This window comes from Pelodiscus sinensis, chromosome 7 (assembly GCF_049634645.1).
Source record: "Pelodiscus sinensis isolate JC-2024 chromosome 7, ASM4963464v1, whole genome shotgun sequence".
Classification (NCBI taxonomy): domain Eukaryota; kingdom Metazoa; phylum Chordata; order Testudines; family Trionychidae; genus Pelodiscus; species Pelodiscus sinensis.
Window position 1 is genome coordinate 21113377 of NC_134717.1, and position 24485 is coordinate 21137861.

A 24485-nucleotide genomic window follows, 5' to 3' on the forward strand; every position below is an offset into this window, starting at 1 on the left:
GTGAGCTCCTCCAGCTATTTTGTGGCAAATGGGGCAGGTACCTAATTCATTCTCACAAGACACGAATTAAATGCCCAAGCTGCCTGACTGCAGAATAGGGATTACTGGGTGTGTCTTGTTAGCACAGATAAGTGTATCCTGGTAGCTCATCTTGGGCACCTAGCTACATGAAATGGAAGGAGCTTTGGGACCCAGCTCTCACCTGGTACCTTCCATTGACTAAGTAATGTGGCTCCACACCCAGAAACTGGCTTTTGTGGCTCACATTCTTCAGTGCTTGTTTCTCCCCATTCATTGTACAGGAAACCTCGGTGCCTTGAATTGCATTTTGAGGATCAAATTATTTCTGTGATTTTTTTTAAAGTGCATGGAAGGTGTTGCAATGCTCAGTGCAAATCTTTTTGTGGAGCTGAACCTAAGTGCTTTCCCTGAGTCTATCTGTAATCAATTCTGAGGTTGGCCCCTAGACTCTTTGTTTGGATAATACCACTTCTTCCTTTCCTCACCTTTTGGTTTATTGTAGCAATGATGGGATTTTTTCCCTGAAGCTCTGATAAACAATTCAAGAGCTAGTCTCACATATTTATACCACCACCCATGACAATAGGTTGACTGTGCCAAAGAAAATTAACAGATTATAGCTGTCAAGTGCAAAGTTTACATATGAAAGTGCAATTAAAAAAGCATAGTAGATGCCTACATAGGGCCCAAAATGATTGAAGCTCACTCAGAATGAGTTATTAATTAAATACATCTTGGCAAAAAATGTTGAACCACAAGATAAGATACCATGGTGTTATGTAGAACTCCCTAATGCTTGGTAATGTTGAAATTGCCTGAGAATAGTTAGAATTTAAATGTAACTCTGGATGCATTTTAATTGACATTCAAATCTGGTGTTATGCTGAGATAATCACAGATATGGTCAACTATTAAATTACAACTTGTTCCTTATAGCACAATAAGCAAACTTGCAACCTATGCTTTAACTCATTCATTCCTAAAGAAGGTATCAGCAGGAACTATATGGAACATTGCATATCTTTTGTAGAAATTTAAGGACTCATATTTACAATATGCATTACTCTCAAGTCTCAATAGAAATTATTTCACTGCTTTGGATAATGGTGCTAATAGGGCCAGATCCTGACCGCAACAAAAGCAGATGCAGGCCTTGGAAATTTTACCTAATTCTTAAAAACCTAAGGACCAAGTAAGAAAAGCCAATGTGAAAAAAAGCCCAAATTGCTATATGAAGACTAGTCACCTAAAGCAACCCCATTTTCAATTCAAAACCTCAAAATATTGTGTGCTGTATTTACACGTGATATTATTAGTCAGCATTCTACTATAACAGAGATTTAAAAATCAATTTAGCACTGTGGAGAGTAGAATGCTGAAATTAATATTCATTAGAACTATTTGATACATTTTATCTAACAACACATTTGAAGAACAGTATTTGATGAGCCAATCAGTTACTAGAAGACCATCAAGTGAATAAAATACTTGTTGGAGTCTGACGAATAATCCATTGAATAATCTATTCACAGTGTTCGATTCGATGCCAGTGTGCTTCTATTGACTTTGATTCTATTGACTTTGTTTCTCTTGCTTATGTTTTCCCATATTTCTTTCCCTTGATTATTATATGCTCTTTCCTATTGTAGATCAGTGTTTATCTTTTTCCTAAAATTGTCTGCATTTATTATTTCCTCTTCTTTCTCTCTACCTCGATTCCTTATCTATATTTTTCTCTACACAATAGTTTTTACCTCAACCCATACATGTTTTGTCCCTGTTTTCCCTGTAGACAGAGAGCTTAAATACTAGCAGAGCCGATAGCCTTTGTGGTCCCCTGGTCAATGTTGGGGGACATGGCTCCATGCTCCTGGAAAGGGTAGGGATGAAGCAGCCAGTCTTCAGTGCTGCCTAGAGTATGAATACCCCTCCCACACACCAGCTCTTAGCGCTCCTCAGAACTTAGTGTTCTTTTGAGATGTGTGGTCCTTGTGTGTATTTCACATTTTGGTTTATATGTATTCCATGAACCTGAGACTAGAACATTTTTGTTAGAAGCATCCATTTGTCTCCATCTGCACCCTTTTCCTCCTTGTGTTCTGAACCAAGAATATAAGCAGCAATTTGGGCTGACCATCTCTCCATTTCTCCAAATTTCTCATCTACTACAAATTGTCCAGTGTAATGCTCTACAGTAGAGAGGAAGGAGAAGGTAGGAGAATAAAGATAGGGTCCACATTTTAAAGAACTCAGGTTACAGTTGCTCCTCCTTTCTTCTGCAAGTTATGGTGACTGACAAGCAGTATTCACTGCAGAGAAGGGGGTGAGGGCCTCTCTGATACCAATGACTGGAGGACTGGAGGAGAAAAATACATCTGCTGCAGAAGCTTGTAACAGGGCTTAATATCTCCTAAAGGTCTGAACAGAATCCCATGTTAGCTGCCTCCCATATTGCAGTGAGAGAGATGTCTCAAGGTGAAGCAACTGATGAAGCCCAGGCTCTAGTCTCACCCTGTGGAGAAGGGGTTCTTCCTAACTTATAACCCAATAGAACACACTCTGAAATCCACTTGAAAAGTACCTGGGAAGAGATTGCTTCCCCTCTCATCCATTCCACAGCCTCGATGATTGCCAAAGGTAGAATGCCAACACTCACCAGACTTGCAAATAGTGAAGCTTCCTGTCTTTGCTGGTGATCTGTGGCTTTCGAAGGAAGTCAGGTAAGTGAATTGTCCAACTCAGAAGAAAAGCTAAGATTATTTTGGGGGCACATTTAGACATAATCTCAGCAAAACTTTATCCCTATGGAAGATTGTGTACTGTCAGTCATCAGGATCCTAGTTCACCCCAATGATTACTCTGGATGACTACAGGCAATTTGGAATGCTGTTAAGGCAGAGCATAGGGCCCAGGAAGGTGGCACTTTCTATTGACAAATTCTTCACGGAAGGGACCACAGTTGATTAATAAACCCCCATTACTGAAACCTCTGTTAGGAAAAGAAGCACTTTGTAACAGTTAACTGTCACATACTGCTGCTAATTACGTTGTTTTTTTTAAGCAGTCATTGAAAGAATTATGGAGTTCCATTTTTTTGTATCAATTATTGGGTAGTGGGAGCCCTTTTCCTTCCCTTTTCCCATAACTCGGTGCTACAGAGCTTCAGGAAGAATGATCTGGAAGCACAAGTGAATAAGGACAAGGCCTGGGATGGATTTTTAGTGGCAGGCTGCAACTTCATTAATATGTATCAGGTGGCTCTAGTGCTGGGTTTACAGGGCTTCTACCAGATAGCCCATAGCTGAGGCTATAGGAGTAGAGTTTCTACTGCTGAATCATTTCACCTTTCCTATTGAAATGGAGTCCCATCAGCAAAATCCTGTGTCTCTTATTTCGGATTGCTGACTCTTTTGCCTTTTATGTGCCCTGATCACCTGCTGGTAGTTGCAACAAACCAACTTCTATACAAATCCTAGCATTAAATTGCTAAATCCTATAGCTATATAAGTTAATTGTGTCTTAAGTGTGATATGAAGGCCAAATTTGGCACCAATGGGGAAAATCCTTCCTGACCCTCTGAACAGGAAATAAATCAGAGCTGTAGCAACCTAAAAACAAAATGCCTATATTATATAACTACGTATTTAATATTGTTATACATTAAAGAGGGATAACGTATTCAGCTGTGAAGAGGATGTATTCCTCTTAGCTTTCAGACAAGTTTTTAAAAACTGACAGTGGGAAGCAAGATCCAATCATCTCTGGCTGGCCAATGGGCAACTGAGAGTTCAGATAGAGGTGGGGCCTATCTCTGTATACACTCCATCGTTAGCCTAAAGCTCGCTGCCCTTTGTGGATCCAGTCAAATTTCTCATCCATTAAATCAACGGCGCACACTCATATACTCCGTCCAACGGCCCACATACACACACAAGCCACCTGATTGCTATGATAGCTGAATGTTTCCTTCTGTTGCCTTCTCTCTCCCTCAGCTTTCTGCATGCTACAAGCAGATGGTGTGTCTGCCATTCTACCTCCATTCCTTGGCTTCCCCTACTCTTTGAACCATTCTACTGCTTATTTCTGCTCTTGCACATGGCTTTTCCAAGCAGTAACAGAGTAAAAAATGACCTGATGGTTGTCAGTTTCATTCCTGCACACAGTTTCTGAAAAATAACAGTGAAGATTAACAATACTGATCAGTTTCCACTCTACTAAAAGTACAAATTATCTGAACAGCAGCTGAGGTCTTGGAGCGGTCTGCAGTTCTGAATAGAACATGTTGCCTTACGTGTGGAAGACTATGATAGAGAACAACATCCTTTCTGTATGTACTTAAAACCATCTAATTAAATAATATATCAGGGATGTAGTACTCCATTAACCCCTTATAGGATGGTTCAAAATACCTATAGACAGATTATCTTTATCCATATATTCTCTAACATAGAAAGGAAATCTGAAAAGACATGTTGATTCTACACTTGTTGTCAAGTACTTTAATTATAATCAAGTCAACTCTGGCCTCCAGAGAATATCATTTGAGTATTTCATAACAATGTTAAGAATGTTCTACTTATACAGTAATCTTTCACTGGATCATGCTTTTCACAGTGGGATAGTTACCCATTATTTCCAACTATACATAGATACCAAGAGATTCAGGAGTCAATATTTTTAAACATATATAAATGCTGAATTAAATTACCTCAGTCTTTTATTAGCCATGTATACATAAAAAGATTAATAAGGTTCTTGGGTAACATATTAAGATACTCTAACAGATAGTTAAAACACAGAAAAAGTTGAATAACACTTTGTGTAGATTTCAATTAAATTATAATAAATGTAATAAGTTTCCACCTCAATGAAACTGAAACTACAACTACTACTACTACTACTACTAAAAGTTGATGAATAAAGGTACAATTAGCATTAGGTTATGTAGTTTACCCAGATAACAAAAATTACATAGTCACATTTGTTACTCTATTATTTTTAGAAGAGAAGAAAATGGCACATTTCTAACCCACAAAAGTGTCTATAATTATTTCACAGTTTGCCAAATAAAAGTGAATTTTCCTCTAGATTGGTTGTGAAGCACTGATGAAGATAAAACACTTGTATTCTTTTCCTGCCTGATCTTTGCTTGAATTACAGAAGAGTAAGCTGAGTCACAACACATCAAATATCATCACTTCTGCATTGCTTCCTCTGCCCTCCCCATGACCTCATCACCATCACTAGCAACTTTACTGTAGAAGAAAATCTTTCGATATGCCAGGAAATGTATTACTTTGCAGTGATTTCCACTGAGAAAGAGGAGAAAACAGAGTGGAAATATTACAAGCAACTTTGTACTGTTTTGCTGGAAGAACACTTATTAAGGGGTACTATACTTCAATAGTGCACGCTTTGTAGTGGTAAAATATAAGCACTTGGTCCTTATCAACAAATGTTGTCACGATTGTCAGAATGAGAGTCGAAAAGATACTATAGGTAGCATGGCACAAAAGAGGACAGAATATATTTTAAAAATTATTTACTCATAATAACCCTAAACAGGAGTGATGTATACGTTAAGTCCTTAGAATTTTAATTCTCTGAACTTTCATCAAAGCTCAATGCTATCAAGTCCATTTAGGAGTGCTGAATTTTTTTCTAAAATAATAGAAACACATGCTTGCAGTAAAGACTGAGCAAGGCAGTCTGCTTTTGATCAAAGAAGAAATATCTTCCTCTCATTAGAAGCCATTTCTTTCTAGATCAAGGATGCCTGAGGTATAAAATCTTGTGTGAGCTTTGGCAAGAGAAATCACCTTTCTTCCAGAGCTTAAACTTTCAAACTTCATTTACAAAATAATCTTTTAATCAAATTCAGATTGCTCAACATAGCCTGAAAACTTGGCAAAGAAAAAAAAAAGACTTAGAACTCATGTTCTGAAAAACCACATCTCATCTCTTTTTTTGTACCTGAATAAATCATTAACTAGTTTTTTATTCATAAATGGAAGCTGTTGTTAAAAGGACTGGAAAAACAAGGTGAGCCAATAGCTATTATGACAGCTATTTGAATATCCTCACAAATAAGGCGCTACAAAGGAAAAGTGATATACTCCAGACTGAGCAATTTGGCCTCTTATTTATATCCCTTGAAGTAACAGTGTGATATAGTTAATCAAGATGATAAACACTTAGCCTTAATACCGCATAGCAGCACACAGTCCAAGAGCCGTCAATATTATATAGCAATGATGGAATTCTCTACTTCTGGACACTGTGTCACCACTACTACAGTTTGGCCCCACTGTACTCTTTGATAGTGGAGGGAGATGGGTGGATACATGAAACAGTGGTTTCTTTGGCTTCACTCTTTTGACTGATCCACTGTCAATTCCACCTGCCCCTTTCAGCTCTGCAAACTAATCTGTATAAAACTGAGCTTAAGGCTTCGTAATGGGTACAGATATCAGAGCACATTCTTGGAATTCTATTTCTCTCCCCAGATCTTTTGGCCAGCAGAACAGCATGACTGCAGAGGCTGGAGCAGATTCATCCCTTACTAAATTCCTGCCAAAAAGATTATAACTCAAATTCTGCACTCATTTACACCAAATTAGGGGTTATTGCATTAATAAAATGGAGTTATAAAACAGAGATATATGGATCAGATTCCAGTCCTCTACCTTTTGTCATATTTCAGTTTCAACTCAAGATTTCTGAAAGGTGACAGATTTGGGCACAGGAGACTGAATTTGGCTATGGGTCACCAGAGCACTTAGCAGCCCATATAAAACTATCTATGTATATAGCTACTCCCTTTAGAGGCATTAAGATACAGGTAGAGTCTCCTTTTCCCCTCATCCTCTCTCCTCTACCCACCATGTAGCCTTGGAGAAAAATTACAGACAGAAGCTCCAGCCCATAGGAACAGAATCAGCCAAAGGAGGAACTTCTTGACATCAACAGAAACATTTATATTTTTGAGGGGACTCTCTGCCCTATGCTGATTCATTGTTTGCTCCAATCCCCTTCTCCCCTCTCCCCATCATGTTCTCTCCATCTTGGCTTCATCTTTTTTCTTACAACTCTTATCTTCAGTTTAGACCATCCTAAATAACCTCTGGCACAAAAAATTGTGGTGCTAATATGCTGCTTGCTGCCATCACATGTTCATTCTGTTTGTGCATTATACCCCTTTCTTCACTGCTTCTGTCTGGTCTATTTAACTGTAAGATCTTTGGGAGGAGGGGGGCGGAACACTCTACTAGTCTGTATTTGTCTAGTATTTAGCACCATGGGACCCACATCTCAGTTGATCCTTATGCACTACTGTAATAAATATGATTTAAAATGAATACTGACTGCAGCTGGCCTTGTTTCCACCTGCTAAACTGCACAAAGGAAGCCAAAATACCTCTGTAATATTACTTTCCAGTGTAAACATTTGAAGCAATTGTCATAGACACATTAAATAGTCAGTCCAATAGTAGGTGGGTTAATGCAATTGCAAACAGTGAAGCATGGGGTCCATGTGAAAATTTCTGTCTATTAAGATGTAACCCACATAATGAAAGCATTTGGGAACTCATATTCTGCTTATTCAAAGAACAACTTCAACAAGGTTAGCAGCAACATGCATTTCCTCATACTATCTTAGCCATGACTTGAACTATCTTCTACAGATGTCTATGTTTATTGAATACTGGCTCCTTGCTGAGTCTGCCAGTAAGAGTAAATATTGCTGCAAACTGTAATGAGGGAGAGTGTGAGAGAGAGAGACAGACAGACAGACAGACAGACAGAGGAGCATTTCTCTGAGGAAATTATCTGTAGCCACCACCTTATTTAACATGAGTCACTAAAATAATGACAGATGGCTGCCACAGACAATCATTACATACTATGCTGTATTTATACTTGTGAGCTATTGGTCAAAAACTCAACTGTTTTTCAGTCCTGGAGCAATCCGCTTTTGAAGTTCTGAAATGTTTTACTGTATCAGATGCAATTCCTGTTACGTCCCACTAAAATAATATGTTTAATGGAGAGGGTTGGGAAGATTATTAAAATAGTTTTCTCCGTACAGAATTGCTTGTATCATATTACCTGTTTGTTAAAATCCATACCATACAGCTTGCATCAATACAAAACTTAAGTTTCAAGTCTCACTTTTTTAGTTCATCAATATTTTAAATTATAACTCCCAAATGCAATCAAATAACACTATTATACAGTTCCTTTGCCATAATATTTTCTAGTTTTAGCTTCAAAAACACAGCACCTGCCACAAGTCTGCCAATTGACACAGAAAAATACTCATTTGTTTCCTCTGGATTTTCATACATCAACATAAAAATATACCTTTATAATAGGCTTTGGTCATTCTGTTGCAAACAGGAGCAGCAAACAGGGAGTTTTGAGAGGGAGTTCTCCAGGTAGGGGCAAATACGGGACCCTTGAGATAAGTGGCTGTCTGTAGTGTGTGTTTGTGGGTTACTTGCTGTGTGCTGAGCTTGTGTTTGACTGTTTGTTTTGTTTGTTTGTTTGAAGGTGCGTGTGCTGTGTCTGGCAGTTGGAAGCTCTGAGCTTCTAAAGGTTTTCAATCTAGAAGACTCTGTTAATTGGCTGAGGCTTAGTCAGGGGGTGGGGTTTTAAATCAGGAAGTTTTGATTAATTAGAAACCCTATCAATAACATAGGTAGCTGTAGGAGAGAATGCAGGCACAAGCCCAGCAGCAGACATGGTGCTATCCTGCTTATTGCACTCAGTGTAGCAGGTATGATTACCTGCCCTGTGGGTGGGTAGCATGTGTGTGCATTCGGTACAAGGAGCTCCTGGCTCTCAGAGACCACATACGGACTTTGGAGGCCAGTGTGAATGAACTGGAGGAACTGAGGGAGGCAGAGAAGTATGTAGATGAGGCTTTCCAGGACACTGTAGAATTGTCCCACCTCTGGTCAGACAGCTCCTGTGCTGTTAAGGAGGATGAAAGGCTCAGGGAAGGAGAACAGTCAATGGGAGGAGAGAGAAACCTTCCCATAGTCAGAGCCCTCCTTCCAGATGTTGGGGTATCCTCTTGCACTCAGGTTATCTCTCCGGGGGAGGGAACTCCAGTCACTAGGAATAGGCAGTTGTTAGTAATGGGAGATCGATCATTAGAAATGTATATAGCTGGGTTTGCAATGACCGGGAGAAGCGTATGGTGACTTGCTTGCCTTGTGTGAATGTTGCAGATCTCTTGAGCCATCTAGATAGACTTATGTGTAGTGCTGGGGAGGAGCCGGTGGTTGTGATACATGTATGTACCTATGACATAGGGAAGAGTAGCAGAGATGTCCTGGAGGCAAAATTTAGGCTGCTAGGAAAGAGACTGAAATGCAGGACCTCTATGGTGGCATTCTCAGAAATGCTTCCAGTTCCATGTGCAGGGCCAGGTAGGCAAGCAGAGCTTCAGAGTCTCAATGTGTGGATGAGACGATGGTGTAGGGAGGAAGGGTTAGCTTTATAAGGAACTAGGGAAACTTTTGGGATAGGGGGAGCCTATACAGGAGGGATAGACTCCACCTAAATCATAGTGGATCCAGACTGCTGGCACTTAACATTAAAAAGGTTGCAGAGCAGATTTTAACCTAAGAGATGGAGGAAAGCCAATTGGTGTGGAGAAGCTTGTGGATTGGACACAGACGTCTCTTAGAGGACAGTCTATTCATAGAGATTCTCTAGATTTTAGTCAGAAGAGGATGGAAGAGGACAAAGTATGGGCCAGATCAGACGAAAAACATTCACATGAAAAAGAATCTGACACATAAGAAAAGGGCAGATAACTAAACAGTGACAAGTTTTTGAAGTGCTTGTACACAAATGCTAGAAATCTAAAAAATAATATGGGTGAACTAGAGTGCCTCGCGTTAAAGGAAGATACTGATATAATAGGCATTACAGAAACTTGGTGGAGCGAGGACAATCAATGGGATACAATCATTCCGGGGTAGAAAATATATCGGAAGGACAGAACAGGTCATGTGGGTGAAGGAGTGGCACTATATGTGAAAGAAAATTTAGAATCAAATGAAGTAAAAAACTTAAATGAATCAACATGTTCCATAAAATTGCTGTGGATAGTAATTTCCTGCTCTAAGAAGAATATAACAGTAGGGATCTATTATTGACCAACTGACCAGGACAGTAATAGTGACTATGAAATGCTAAGGGAGATTAGAGAGGCTATCAAAATAAAGAACTCAATAATAGTGGAAGATTTCAACTATCCCCAGGTTGACTGGGTACATGTCACCTCAGGACAAGATGCGGAGACAAAATTCCTTGATACCTTAAATAACTGCTTCTTGGGGCAGCTGGTACAGGAACTCACAAGGGGAGAGGCAATTCTTGATTTAGTCCTAAGTGGTGCAAAGAATCTGGTCCAAGAGGTAATTATAACAGGACTGCTTGGAAATAGTGACCATAATATAATAACATTTAACATTCTTGTGGTGGGAAAAACACCTCAGCAGCCCAACACTGTGGCATTTAATTTTAAAAAGAGGAACTATGCAAAAATGAGGTTAGTTAAACAGAAATTAAAAGGTACAGTGACTAACGTAAAATCCCTGCAAGTGGCATGGAACTTTTCAAAGACACCATAATAGAGGCCCAACTTAAATGTATACCCCAAATTTAAAAACATAGAAGAATTAAAAAAGAGACACCGTGGCTTAACCACCATGTAAAAGAAACAGTGAGAGATAAAAATACATATTTTAAAAAGTGGAAGTCAAATCCTCTTGAGACAAATAGAAAGGAGCATAAACACTGCAAATTAAGTATAAAAATGTAATAAGAAAAGCCAAAAAGGAGTGTGAAAAACAGCTAGCCATAAACTCAGAAGGTAATAAAATGTTTTTTAAGTACATCAGAAACAGGAAGCCAGCTAAACAACCAGCGGAGCCTCTGGATGATTGAGATACAAAAGGAGTACTTAAAAATGATAAAGTCATTGAGGAGAAACTAAATGAATTCTTTGTTTCAGTCTTCATGGCTGAGGATGTTAGGGAGATTCCCAAACCTGACCCGTCCTTTGTAGGTGACAAATCTGAGGACTTGTCACAGATTGAAGTGTCATTAGAGGAGGTTTTGGAATTAATTGATAAACTTAACATTAAAAAGTCACCTGGACCAGATGTCATTCACCCAAGAGTTCTGAAAGAACTCAAATGTGAAATTGCGGAACTATTAATTATGGTTTGTAACCTATCCTTTCAATCAGCTTCTGTACCCAATGACTGGAAGATAGCTAATGTAAAGCCAATATTTAAAAAGGGCTCTAGAGGCAATCCCGGCAATTACAGATCGGTAAGTTTAACTTCAGTACCGAGCAAATTAGTTGAAACAATAGTAAAGAATAAAATTGCGAAGCATGTAGAACATAATTTGTTGGGCAAAAGTCAACATGATTTCTGTAAAGGGAAATCATGTCTTACTAATCTATTAGAGTTCTTTGAAGGGATCAACAAACATGTGGACAAGGGGAAGCCAGTAGATATAGTATACTTAGATTTCCAGAAAGCCTTTGACAAAGACCCTCATCAAAGGCTCTTACGTAAATTAAGTTGTCATGGGATAAGAGATCCTTTCGTGGACTGAGAACTAGTTAAAAGACAGGAAACAAAGGGTAGGAATAAATGGTAAATTTTCAGAAAGGAGAATGGTAACTAGTGGTGTTCCCAAAGGGTCAATCCTAAAACCAATCTTATTCAACATACTCATAAATGATCTGGAGAAAGGGGTAAACAGTGCAGTGGCAAAGTTTGCAAACAATACTAAACTGTTCAAGGTAGTTAAGACCAAAACAGACTGTGAAGAACTTCAAAAAGATCTCACCAAACTAAGTGACTGAGCAACAAAATGGCAAATGAAATTTAATGTGGATAAATGTAAAGTAATCCACATTGGAAAAAAATCCCAACTATACATATAATATGATGGGGGATAATTTAGCTACAACTAATCAGGAAAGAAATATTGGCATCATCGTGGAAGATGTCCATGTAGTGTGCAGCAGCAGTCAAAAAAGCAAACAGGATGTTAGGAATCATTAAAAAAGTGATAGAGAATAAGACGGAGAATATCTTATTGCCCTTATATAAATCCATGGTATGCTCACATCTTGAATACTGCATACAGAAGTGGTCTCCTCATCTCAAATAAGATATACTGGCATTAGAAAAGGTTCAGAGAAGGGCAACTAAAATGATTAGGGGTTTGGAACAGGTCCCATATGAGGAGAGATTAAAGAGACTGGGATTTTTCAGCTTGGAAAAGAGGAGACTAAGGGGGGATATGATAGAGGTCTATAAAATCATGAGTGGTGTCGAGAAAGTGAATAAGGAAAAATTATTTACTTGTTCCCATAATATAAGAACTAGGAGCCACCAAATGAAACTAATGGGCAGCAGGTTTAAAACAAATAAAAGGAAGTTCTTCATACAGGGCATAGTCAATGTGTGGAACTCCTTGCCTCCAGAGGAGGTTCTGAAGGCTAGGACTATAGCAGGGTTTAAAAGAGAACTAGATAAATTCATGGAGGTTAAGTCCATAAATGGCTATTAGCCAGTATGGGTAAGGAATGGTGTCCCTAGCCTCTGTTTGTCAGAGGGTGGAGATGGATGGCAGGAGAGAAATCACTTGATCATTACCTGTTCGATTCACTCCCTCTGGGGCACATGGCATTGGCCATTGTCAGCAGACAGGGTACTGGGCTGGATGGACCTTTGGTCTGACTCAGTATGGCCATTCTTATGTATGTTGAACAGATTATAGGAGAAAATAAGAATAGGTTGCTGAATAGGGAAATGTTTTGTTCAATTTGTCTTCATTAAACAGAATTCACTAATTACCTTAAATACTTAATTTATTATTGCTTATAAAATATGCATTAATTAACCAATAAGGCATAATATGAATATTAATATACTGAAATCAACTCTCTAGAAAGTTGCATGGAGCAAGGCAGAGGTTCATGTGTCTAATATCCTAAAGGTCTAATTACTTCATGATAATTTCCCCTGACACCCAGGTTATCTGGAATTAGGGTTCATGTGAAAATTGTATGTGCGTCACTATTCTTGGCTGAATAATGTATCTTGCATGATTTTATTTACTCTTTCAGTAAGGTTTATAGTTGATCTTAGAATCAGAGCTGGAAGCGACCTCAGGAGGTCATCGAGTCCAGCCTCTTGCCCAAAGCAGGACCAATCCCAACTAAATCAACCCAGCCAGGGCTTTGTCAAAGGTGAGATTTAAAAACCTCTAGGGATGGAAATTCCACCACCTCCCTAGGAAACCCATTCCAGTACTTCACCACCCTCCTAGTGAAATAGTTTTTCTTAATATCCAACCTACACCTCCTCCACTATAACTTGATAGCCAACCTTGACCAGAATCTTCCTTTAAAAGTGTTCAGTAATAATCCATGACAACTGAAAAGTTTTTTTTTCTAGATTTCTAACAATGGACAACTGTGTTAAATTAAAATCCATCTCTATTATGTACATAAATAACTACCCTATTTACCAGAAAGACAGACAGACAGACAGACAGACAGACATATAGGACTTTAAGAAATCATTCATACAATGTTTAAAAAAAACACTTACCATTTTTGACCTTGCAAGATTTGTTGTCAGGCTGAAGTATATAACCCTCCACACAACTACATGTATATGATCCATCTGTATTTATACAGGTTTGGCTACAGGTCCCATACATGTTGCATTCATTTAAATCTAAAAGATACATTGAAATAACATATAAGAGTTCTCACTTAAGAGTAAAAATAATTAATTCCTATAAAAGTAATGGTAAGCACTCTGTTGATTAATTCTTATTTTTTTCCAATTGTTTTCTGCCACAATCTCATCTGAGCTGTCTGATGATGAAACTATGCCAGTGACAAAAACAGAAGGCCAATATTTATCATTGGAAGGCTAGCTTCTATCCAAGTATTTAAATTAAAGAAAGGAACCTCTTGAGTTTTTGCTCTCATCAGAGACCACTTCCACCTGTACAGGCATTTAAATTTAACATTGATAACAAATGATGCAATATATCAAAAGAAGAAAATTGATTGAATATGCACGCCAGCTCATTCACATTAGGAAACTATTTTAAATGGTTTAAGCTCTTTCACGGAATCATCAGTTTCTACTTACAATTAACAATGATATAAAAATGCAAATCACTCAAATGTTCAAGACAAGAAATAAAAAAAAAAAATACAGGGTCAAATTCTCAGGTATTACAAAACAGAAACATATAAATTCAAAGACACACATAAGAGATTACACGTATGCAGAATAATTCTGTTAAAGTGGGGAGGAGGAATGATAGCCAGTACGTATATTATCAAAGTGATGGAAAAACCCTATGTACTTTTGAATAGGAAAAAAAAGTCGTTGGAAGATAAATTAATCTTTTGCTGGAATAGAAAACGCATATTAACTTCAATCTGTACTTCACAGCAGAAAACCCATCAAAAGGCAAGTGCCAAGCTAAGATATATGATTGAAGGTTTTTTTAAAAAAGGAAATTCTGACCCCAGTTTACATGCCTGTGAGGTGTCATACCCCCAAAATGGCTAACAATGTTTCAGAGAATGTCGAGGATATGGAGTCTCAGCTGCTTGGAAAAGAGACAACTCATCCCAGACCTCTCTGAGCAGCCTTAGACAGGTCTTAATACTCTTTCTCCTCACACTGCAGACACAGAGTTGTCTAGACTATCATCATTCTGGACTGGAAGACTGGTGGGACCACAAAAAATTTAGAATGCTATGAGATTACACAAGTGGTCCTGTGAAATACTGTTTCATCTTCACTCCCTAATACACATAGCTGATTGTTTCAATTGCTGACTAGGAGTCAACAGTGTGAGAAATATGGGATGGGATGGGGTGTGGGGGGGGGGGGGGGCGGGAGGACAGGCAAGTATTCCTATCCTTGACATCATCCTCTATATTCTGACTCCCATATTCAGTAGTTGGCCCGGATGGAGTAACAGTTTCCCCCCATTGGGACACATTTGTCTCGTAAGTAAACACCAGAGAGAGGACTGTCACGTCTTGCTGTAAATTTTGCTGTGCTTCACAATTTACCATAGATTTTTAAAAAGTTGCTATTTCCATTGAGAAGATACAGCTGACATGTCAAATATAAATGCGATTCCAGCCAAACCGCTTCAACAGCAAATGTGGGAAACTCATTAGGACCCTTGCACTGTCCCATACTCTACTACTGTACCTCAATACCTTACATGCCATGTTTGTGTAAATATAGTTTAACCATCTATTTAACCCATTCTCAACCAAATTTAGGCTCAGATACTGCAAGAAAGTCTGCAAAGATACCTTTGTTCTTGATGGAGTTTCTTGTAAGGCTGGGCCTTAATGTTAGAGAAAGTGAAACCACATTTTCTAGTTACCTTTGCAGTTTCTTCCATCATCACCTACTTCATATCCATCCTCACAGTAGCAGACCGTGCCATTTCTTGAAATAGCACATTTGTATTGGCAATTCATCCGTTGGCATTTGGGTAATAATTCTGTGAAAAAAAAATAGAACCAAATTTCATTAGAAGGTAAACCTTAGGTCTCATTATTTCTAGACCACAACTTGTCTGTGGAGGAAAAATCAGCACTATTTGCAGTAAATACTGCTATTGCCAGTTTATCAGACTAAGTATATGTGAAAAGCTTTGAATTTTCAGCACAACAATAAAATAAAATTGTTATACTATAATAAATTGAGAGCAACTCTAAAGCTACTAAAAGTTTATTATTACCTAGTTCTATAACACTGTTCAGGCGTTCAATTTTTGTGCATTAGTTGTGTGCAGTCAAAACAACATTTAATAGATTTCATTACTTCTGAACTCTTCTCTAGAAATCTACTGCTGGAGCAATATTAAATATATACCATAAGGACAAAATGAGAACCATAATACTAATGGCTTGAAACTTAGCAGAAGCACCATAGTAGAAAAAGTATTATTTCTTGTGGGGCTCAGATCTAAAGAAAGAAAAAAAAATCCCAAACCAACTTCACCCCAAAATTGAATGAAGTTTCTAGTAGTTTTGCTTTTTAACATAAGGTGTTTAATCGACTTTTGACAGATTTGCTCTCTTCCTGGGGAAAATAAGAAATGGATTGGAAGACTGCAGTTGAAATGATTTGATACTTTCAAAATCTGTAGATATTTTCCACAATTCAAGTCTATATGATGCTGTAGGGGAACTGTAAAATAAGCTCCAATGCACAGAGAAAATTCATTTTGGAAACCAGCTTAAAGTAATTGGATATACCCATGAGAAAGAAATTTGGCTATGGTTTTAACACTTGGGGTCTTTATAAATTGTTATTGGAAGGTAGCCCTTAATCCATATAATCATTGTTAGTTGGGGTCTATTTGTGTTGAAGAAAAGAGTCAACAGTTTTATTTGAGGACTGAATTTTCTCTTTGGGTGTTCTATTTTAATTTTGTAGCTGCTAAGCCCTGCATCCGGGTGTGAGAGTGGTACTTTGGGAGAGAACTGAATGTGACTGATCCATGACATTATGACTCATAGTAATGCAATTATTAGCACGAAAAGTTTTATTATTTTGAAGACAAACACTTTTCTCAATTAGAGGCTCTTCCCTACAACTTTTAAATCATGTAAAATTAATGGAATGGCTTGCTGCTGAAAAAAATGTCCCTTCTCACATTCTGTGTACTTTTCAAATGTGGTGTGTGTGTGTTCCCCATTTTTATTTTTTGTAAAATGAGGATTAATTTTTTTTGGCTATAGTTTCTTTTGTTGGATCCCTGTTGCTAGTCTGCTCCTGAGTTTAGTATGTCTTTCCAATAACCAGCTCACATTTGAACCTTAAACAATAAACCTTCATTAAAGATAACTTGAAATGGAACTACTGTCTGAGGCTATGTCTAAAGTATCTCTCAAAAGTATCTCTCAAAAAAGCCTCTTTAGAAATGAGCGTCTAGACTGCAAGCAGTACTTTCGAAAAAGCAAGCTGCTTTTTCGAAAGAAAGCAGTGAGTGAGTCTGGATGCTCTCTTTCTAAAAAGCCCTGTTGGCATTCAAGAACGCCTTTTTTTGAAAGAGCACTTTTGAAAAAAGGTGTTCTTCCTCATGAAATGAGGTTTACCGCCGTCGGAAGAAAAGACACATTCTTTCGATTTAATTCGAAAGAACGCAGCTGCAGTCTAGACGCAGGTGAAGTTTTTTTGAAAAAAGGCTACTTTTTTCGAAAAAAACCCTGAGTCTGGATACAGCCTGAGATAGGGAACTAAAGGCAAGATAGATATACGTATACTTATTTACATTCCAAATGAAACAAAGGGTGTGTCTAAACTACAGGGTTTTGTCAACAAAAGTGGACTTTTGTCGACAAAACTATACCTGCGTCTACACTACCGCTGAGTTCTGTCGACATAACGTCGACAGAACTCAGCAGTTTTGTCGACGCTGGTAAACCTCATTTTACGAGGCATAACATCTTTTGTCGACAGAGTTCTGTCGACAGAAGGTGTTATTGCATCTAGGGTTGTGTCTAGACTACAGGATTTTGTCGACAAAGCAGCTTAGCTCGTTCTCTTCTCTTCTTCATGTTATCCTCCGCACTTGAAACAGGCTACTACTACGCAATGCCTCTTTTCTCTTCTTCAAATCAATCCTGAAAGCTTGTTTCTGTCTGAGTGTTATCTGACCATATGCAAAATCATTACAATTAGTTTCCTTAAAAGAAATTGTCTCAAGACTGATTGCCTGTGATGGTTACCACAAACTTAGGTTGAATTTTCTGATTCTGAGACAAGTGCCATAAGAACCATGAGGGGAAGGAAAACCAAAACCAAACAAACTTTCCCATCAGTGAAGCCAGACCAGATAACAAAAAAGGAAACGTTTTTCATTATTGTACAAATTTTAGTCTAAAACAAAAAGCAGCGCTCTCGGGTAAAATGAGACAATCCAAAATCCAGTGAAATCAATAGAAGTCAAAAAGTCAAAAAAGGATCAAATCTTCCCTGTTTTATAACTTGTACAAAGTCACTGAAACTATGGGCCCATTCGGAGTATGTTTCAAAGCAGAACTCAGCTGGAGTGTTAAGAAAGGAGTTTCAGCCTGAACTCCAACTTTCTTTGCTCTGTGGTTCATGACACCTTAATTTAAATAAACACCTTTATAGGATTTTACTTTTCCTTATTTTAGTTAGCAATGTTTAAAAGTAGAAATGATAGCATCAAATTATAAAGAGGCCAAGCTTTCTTCAAATGACCCATTTTCTTTTATTTTTCCCTTTCCTCGTGGGATGAATGCCTGCATTAGAGTCAGACTAACTACCAATATTCATTTTGGAAAATTGTAATGTACAAGTTTGTTGGCTGATTAGTTCTCATGCTGTCTCTGGGAGAACACAGAAGCCCTCAAACATTTTTGTGCCTACATGATGTTCCACTCTGTGCCAATGGGGTAGGATATCTCTGAGGTAAATGTGTCTGTTGATGCCATCCAGCCATCATGGTTTAGATCTTCTGGAGGGTCTCTTCAGTTCTGCTGTCTTTGGGTGAAAATCAAATATGATTCTTACAAGGAAGTTGGTGAGCACTTGAAAAACATTGGGCAACCATTTGAAAAAGTGGGATCTGGTTAACTAGAAAAGGGATCTCATCAATGAACTTGAATTTGTAATATTTAATATTTTTGATTATTTGATGATGTTTCATCTGAATGGGATCCAGTTCCTTTCAGTCTTGATGGCGAGGAGCCACGTTTCAATCCCATGTCAGAATACTGACCATCAAAGCATTATATTACTTAGCTTCTGGCTCATCTTTCTACTTATCAAGCTCTTTTGTTAAAGACATTCTTCTTGAGCCTAATGATGTTTTTGCAGTGTAGTCGTCAGGTTCTTTCACAATCCTGTCTGTGATATTGACAACAAATCAGAGGTAGGTGAAATCACCAACAATTTTGAATGGGTTGTCACCCTACAGCTACAACTCAATAGCATGTTCAAAATCACTGACTAGATTATTTTTGCTTTTATCACAATTAATTTTCAGGCCAATTTTTGCTGCTGAGCTTTTCAGGGTTTCAAGTGTCACAACCAGCATGCCCACTGATTCAACAAGTAATATTCTGTTGTCAGCAAAATCAATGTCTGTGAGGTTCTTATCATTGAGGTATATGCCTAAAATTCATTTACTTAGTGTCTGGTCAAGCCTATATTTCATGACAGTATTAGAGACTTCTGGACCTGCAACACATCCTGAGTAAACATCCAACCTACTGCAGAAGAAGGCAATTCCTTTCCTATTTACAAAAAGTCAACTTGAAGATCTATCATGCAGTAGGTTTTTTAAGTAGTACCCCCTATTTTCCCTTCAGTTTCTTTACAACTCTTTGGATTTTTTCAAAAGAAAATACATTTGATCATTTTTATTTCAGGGGCCAAAGAAATTTAGGGTGCATCTACAGGATGACTGAAATGTTCACTCCAGTTACATGATGATAATGATGATGGGAGATCACTTGTTGCTAAGTATGATCATATTCCATGGGAGTTGTAGACTCTCAGGTGGCTGATAATGACAATCTTTGAACCACAAGTTATTTTACAGTGAGGACAGACATTTCTTGGTACAGCAGGAGGCCGTTGACCACGACTAGAAGCCAGTCTCCCCTTCCTCCTGCACCTCTTCTTCTCCTCAGCTTTTTGGTGGGCAAGTTCAAAATGAAGAGAACCATTTTGAGTGATCTTATTTGAGTGTCACCCAAGTATCAGTGTCAATGTTGCACTTCTTTAAGTTATCCTTTAGCAAGTCCTTATAACGTTGCCATTGTCCTCCCACATTATAGTATTCGCCTTTCAGCTGAGAAAACGGGACTTGTTTTGGGAGGCAATGGATGATCATGGTCTCAATACTGGTGGTCTCTGCCTCTTCCAGAACACTGATATTAGTGCACTTGTCTTCCCACTTGATCTTCAAGATCTTGTGGAAGCACCATTGGTGATACCTCACAAGGACTTTCAAGTGATATCTGTAGGTTGTCCAGGTTTTAAACCCATACAATAGCATTGGAAGAATGATGGCTTGATAGACAAGATGTTTGGTGTCTATTTGAATGTCATGATCTTCAAAAACCCTGTGCCACAAATGAGCAAAGGCTGCCCTGGCACAGCTCAGACAATGCTGGATTTCTACATCAATATCTGCCTGGGATGAAAGATAACTTCCAAGGTAGAGAAATGATTGACATTCTCCAGTGCCTCTCCATTGATTTTAATAATGGGGCAAATGGTACCTCATTTGGAGAGGGCTTATGGAGCATTTTGGTCTTCTTGGTGTTGAGGGTGAGACCAAGACATGCATAAGCATCAGCAAATATGTTCAGAATAGCTTGAAGATGTTTCTCAGAGTGGGCAAAAACTGCATTGTTATCAGCATAACAAAGTTCCATGATAGATGTGATGGAAATATTTCTCTTAGCTTTCAGCCTGCTATGCCTAAACAGCTTTCCATCCCTTCTGTAGATTATTTCAATGCCAGCTGGGGACTTCCCAGAAATTAGGTTGAAAATTATAGCAATAAAAACCCAGAACACGGTTGGGGAGATGATACAGCCTTGTTGGACTCTTGTTTGTAACTTGCACTCCACTAATGTACTGATTAGAAGATCAGAACTGAAATAAACCACACTGAATGAATCATTTTCTTGTCAGTGAGTATGTGCAAGTGTTCATACAAAGAGGTGACATCATTCCTGGCAGAAGCACCCTCAAGTAACATGGCTGTGGTTTCCATAAAAGCTCAGCAGTCAGCATGAATCATTTTATTACAAGCTCCATTTAGTTTATGATAAGTGACCATATCACCTCTCAAATGAGCCATGCTCATCTGATCATGAGGCTGTTTAATTTTGTTTAAGTTACTGGTGGGGACTAAGGACTTCTTGGCTCTTACTTTGGTCCCAATGACAATCATGGCAGTATTGATTATCTGGGATCTGAAGTTCTATTAGATGAATTCAGTGTCAATATACTCTGGCAGGGTCTTAAACCTGTTTGAAATTTCAACTGCATAGCAGTTTTAAATACTACAGATTTTTTAGGTTGGATAATCCAAATTTTGGTAACCCAATCATTGCTTTGCCTGAGCTTTTTAATCTAAGTTTCAGAAACTAATTAGTGGTCTGTGTTACTGAGCTCAACAGACCAATAAATTCTGCAGTTACTGATGGATGATTTCCAGCCACAAGAGATTATAGTGTAATTAATCTTCTTTGTTTGGCCATCATTACTCGACAAAGTAAATCGGTGAATTCACTTCTCATTTAATTTACAGGAAAGTAGGTCAGGTATTTTCAATACATTACTCCTAAATTACCAAAATTTATTTTCTCTTCCATTCTAAAGGGCAAATTCTACCTCTTTCGACATGCCTGTGTAAGATCTCAGACACAGCGGAACTAATTCAGTTATACTACCCAAGAAGAAGAGAATGATGTAAAAAAGCCATAATTGTATATCACTGAGGCATTATTTCATGGATGCTTTGCACATGCAATCTACAGGCTAGGGAGTAACAATGATGAATAATTGGCGGGAGCTACTATAGTGATTATCCTCCTTAGTTCCCATGGATGATGATGACTCAGACTTGGTATTAGTGACAGGATTTTGGCCACAGGGTCCAATCATGCTTTCACTGATATCAAATGGACTTTTGCTATTGTCTTTACAGGACTTGAAGAGGTGCTGACATTTATTTAACTTCAGGTGAAATAGTATCTTAAGATACAATTGCATTGATATGGGATTGCTTTCCAGTGAGTTAAAATTCAGCCCAACAAAGTGCATTGCAATTAATAGCGTCTATTTATTCAACATTGTTTACTGTTCACTGAATTACTGAAAGTTATGGATCCAATTTCTGTGTATTGTGATCTGTAAATCCCTTCCAAGGAAATCATATCTATCCGAGTGCTGCACTGCCAGACTTGAAATCAGCAAGGTTGCTCGAATTGGTTTGCCTAATATAAAAGAGAAGGGAGAGCATTTTCTAACAAATCTTTTCCCTTTTATATGCTGTTTTCTATTCCCCTTTATGCAAAGGTAACCCACCCCTGCAGCCATTCCAGATAGGCTACAAAGGCCCATATGTCTGAATGGACATTGGTAGAGAGCTGAGATTGTGAGGCTGGGATTTGGATTTCAGGTACAGTTATGCAAAGACAGTTTTGATCCACATTGTGTCTGCTTAATAGTGAATAGTATGAAATGTGGTGGGGATAAAGAGTAAAGAAAAATGTTGCTGCTTTAATAGAACTTGCTTAATAATTTCTATTTGCTGGGTTTCCATTCCATATCTATGGTACTTAGAATCCTGGAGGGGTGAGGTTTTTCTATCTAAATAAATGCATGAATACAAATAAAATGAACAGAATAAACATGATTGACCCTCCTGACTGCTATTCAGGTGACACTACAAGGAAGTGAAAGTTAAATTGGTTGAGTGTAAAACAGAGCATCCAGTTCTAGGTAACAATCACTTCAAATTTCCCTTTAAGCCACTTTGGCACTGTAGGAATTCAGGACTACTCCAGACACAGAAATGACTCTAATTTTCCAAAGTCTTCCAAGAGCCACTCCACAGCCTCGAGAAGCTCAGAGCATCCAGAAGTGTTGTGTGCACAGAAACTCTTACTATCCCACCCCACTCTCTGCAGAAAGCTGCTCACACATGTCCTAGGCTGTGCCAATGCAGGAGGAATTCTTCCTGGCACTGTTCCATCCCTTATATGCCACAAGAGTGAAATAGACGGGCAGGATGGAAAAGCAAATCTGTCCCATTGTAATTATACATCTGTTCTATTGTAACTAGGATTGAATCTGGTGTGGAAGAAGGAGAGCTCAGAAGGAGCAAGAGGGTTGAGAACAGGATAAATGTATCTAGAACTGAGGACTTTGTATAGTATCATGCCATCAGTCCTTCTGTTTAAACCTTGTTTCCATCCAAGTCAGTTACAAGGAACTAAGTAGTCAGCTTACCACCAGAAAACTTCTCAATTAACATCAGTGGTTACCTAACCAAATGGGTCTAAGAGGCAGTATATATATTTTTGTAGTCACATACAAATTTTCCTTCCCCAAAATAACTAGAACAACTTTTGGCCTCTGTGCACAGCTGCAGTGACTGCAGGACTCTTAATTGCTGTGCAACAGGTACTTCCATACCAGAGAACATATGTTCTCCTGCCAGTTCTTCTGTTGAAACTGGCAAAGGTCAGCTGCTTTATTTTGTCTGGGTGTGGAAGGAATCCACAAGCGGAAAAGTTTGCTGTGTACATCATAACATCTATCTACCCTCACTCTTGTTATCCCTTCTTCTTGATTAGTATCTTTTTTATTCTAAGTGATTCTGAAAGTCTTTAATTTAGCCAAGCTGTATTTTAGCTAATTAATGAGACACTAGTTCAGCACTTTAAAGTCTGTCTTTCCTAATTGAGAGATAACTCACTAAAATAACAATAATTATCATTTAGGATGGGCAATATTTGGTTTGTCTTATATACTTATATTTAATTTACTATGACCAAGGTGGCAAGGGATAGATTAGGGATGGAAATAATTCAGTTGGTTAACAGATAGGAGGCAATATTTTAGATATTCTATAAAGGGAAATTAAATAGCTAGTGGCCAAGAACTTGACTCTCTAGTGATTTTCAACTTCCATTGTGATTTAGTAACATTTTACACACACTTTACCCCAGTATAAATGAATAAAATAGGGTAGAAGGCATAGAAGTATCAATCCCTTACCCCTTGTCCACAGTAGGGGATAAATTCAAATTAAGATACACAACTTCAGTTATATTAATTGTGTAGCTAAAGTCAAAGTATCTTAACTCAAATTTTGGCGCTGTCCACACTGTAGGAAATCAAAGGGAACACACTCTCCCTTTGATTTCCCTTACTCTTACCAGCATCAATGGAAGTGCCCTCTCAGTTCAAATTAGTGTGTCTTCACTAGCCCTGCTAATTCAAACCCTGGAAGATCAACTGTGGTTGCTTTAATCTTATCTGTAGTGTAGACATGGCCTAACAGAGCTCAGTTAGGACAGAATCACAAAATACTGGAACAGGAAGGGACTTCAGGAGGTCATCAAGTTCAGTCCTTTGCACTCACAGAAGAACCAAGCACCTTTCAGGTGTTTGTCTAACCTGCTCTTAAATGTCTCCAATTATGGAGATTCCACAGCTTCCCTAGGCAATTTATTCTAGTGCTTAGCCATCCTGACATTTCAATTTTTTTTCCTAATGTCCTTTCACCTCTACCACAAGCAAAGTCCCAAAATTGTCAAAATCATGTAAATTCTTGGAAAGGAAGGGGTTAAGCTATTT

The 24485-nt window shown here is 38.2% G+C and overlaps 1 protein-coding gene across 1 annotated transcript in view; it reads right to left on the reverse strand.

The window, feature by feature from the left end:
* The window catches only part of LRP1B (LDL receptor related protein 1B), a 1349043-nt gene that overhangs the window by 720686 nt on the left and 603872 nt on the right, over window positions 1–24485 (reverse strand). Inside the window, exons 6-7 of the mRNA XM_075933312.1 lie at window positions 15502–15621; window positions 13680–13808 (exon numbers count right to left, since the gene is read on the reverse strand). Of these exons, the coding sequence (XP_075789427.1) occupies window positions 13680–13808; window positions 15502–15621 (249 nt within the window). The remainder of the gene's footprint in view (window positions 1–13679; window positions 13809–15501; window positions 15622–24485) is intronic.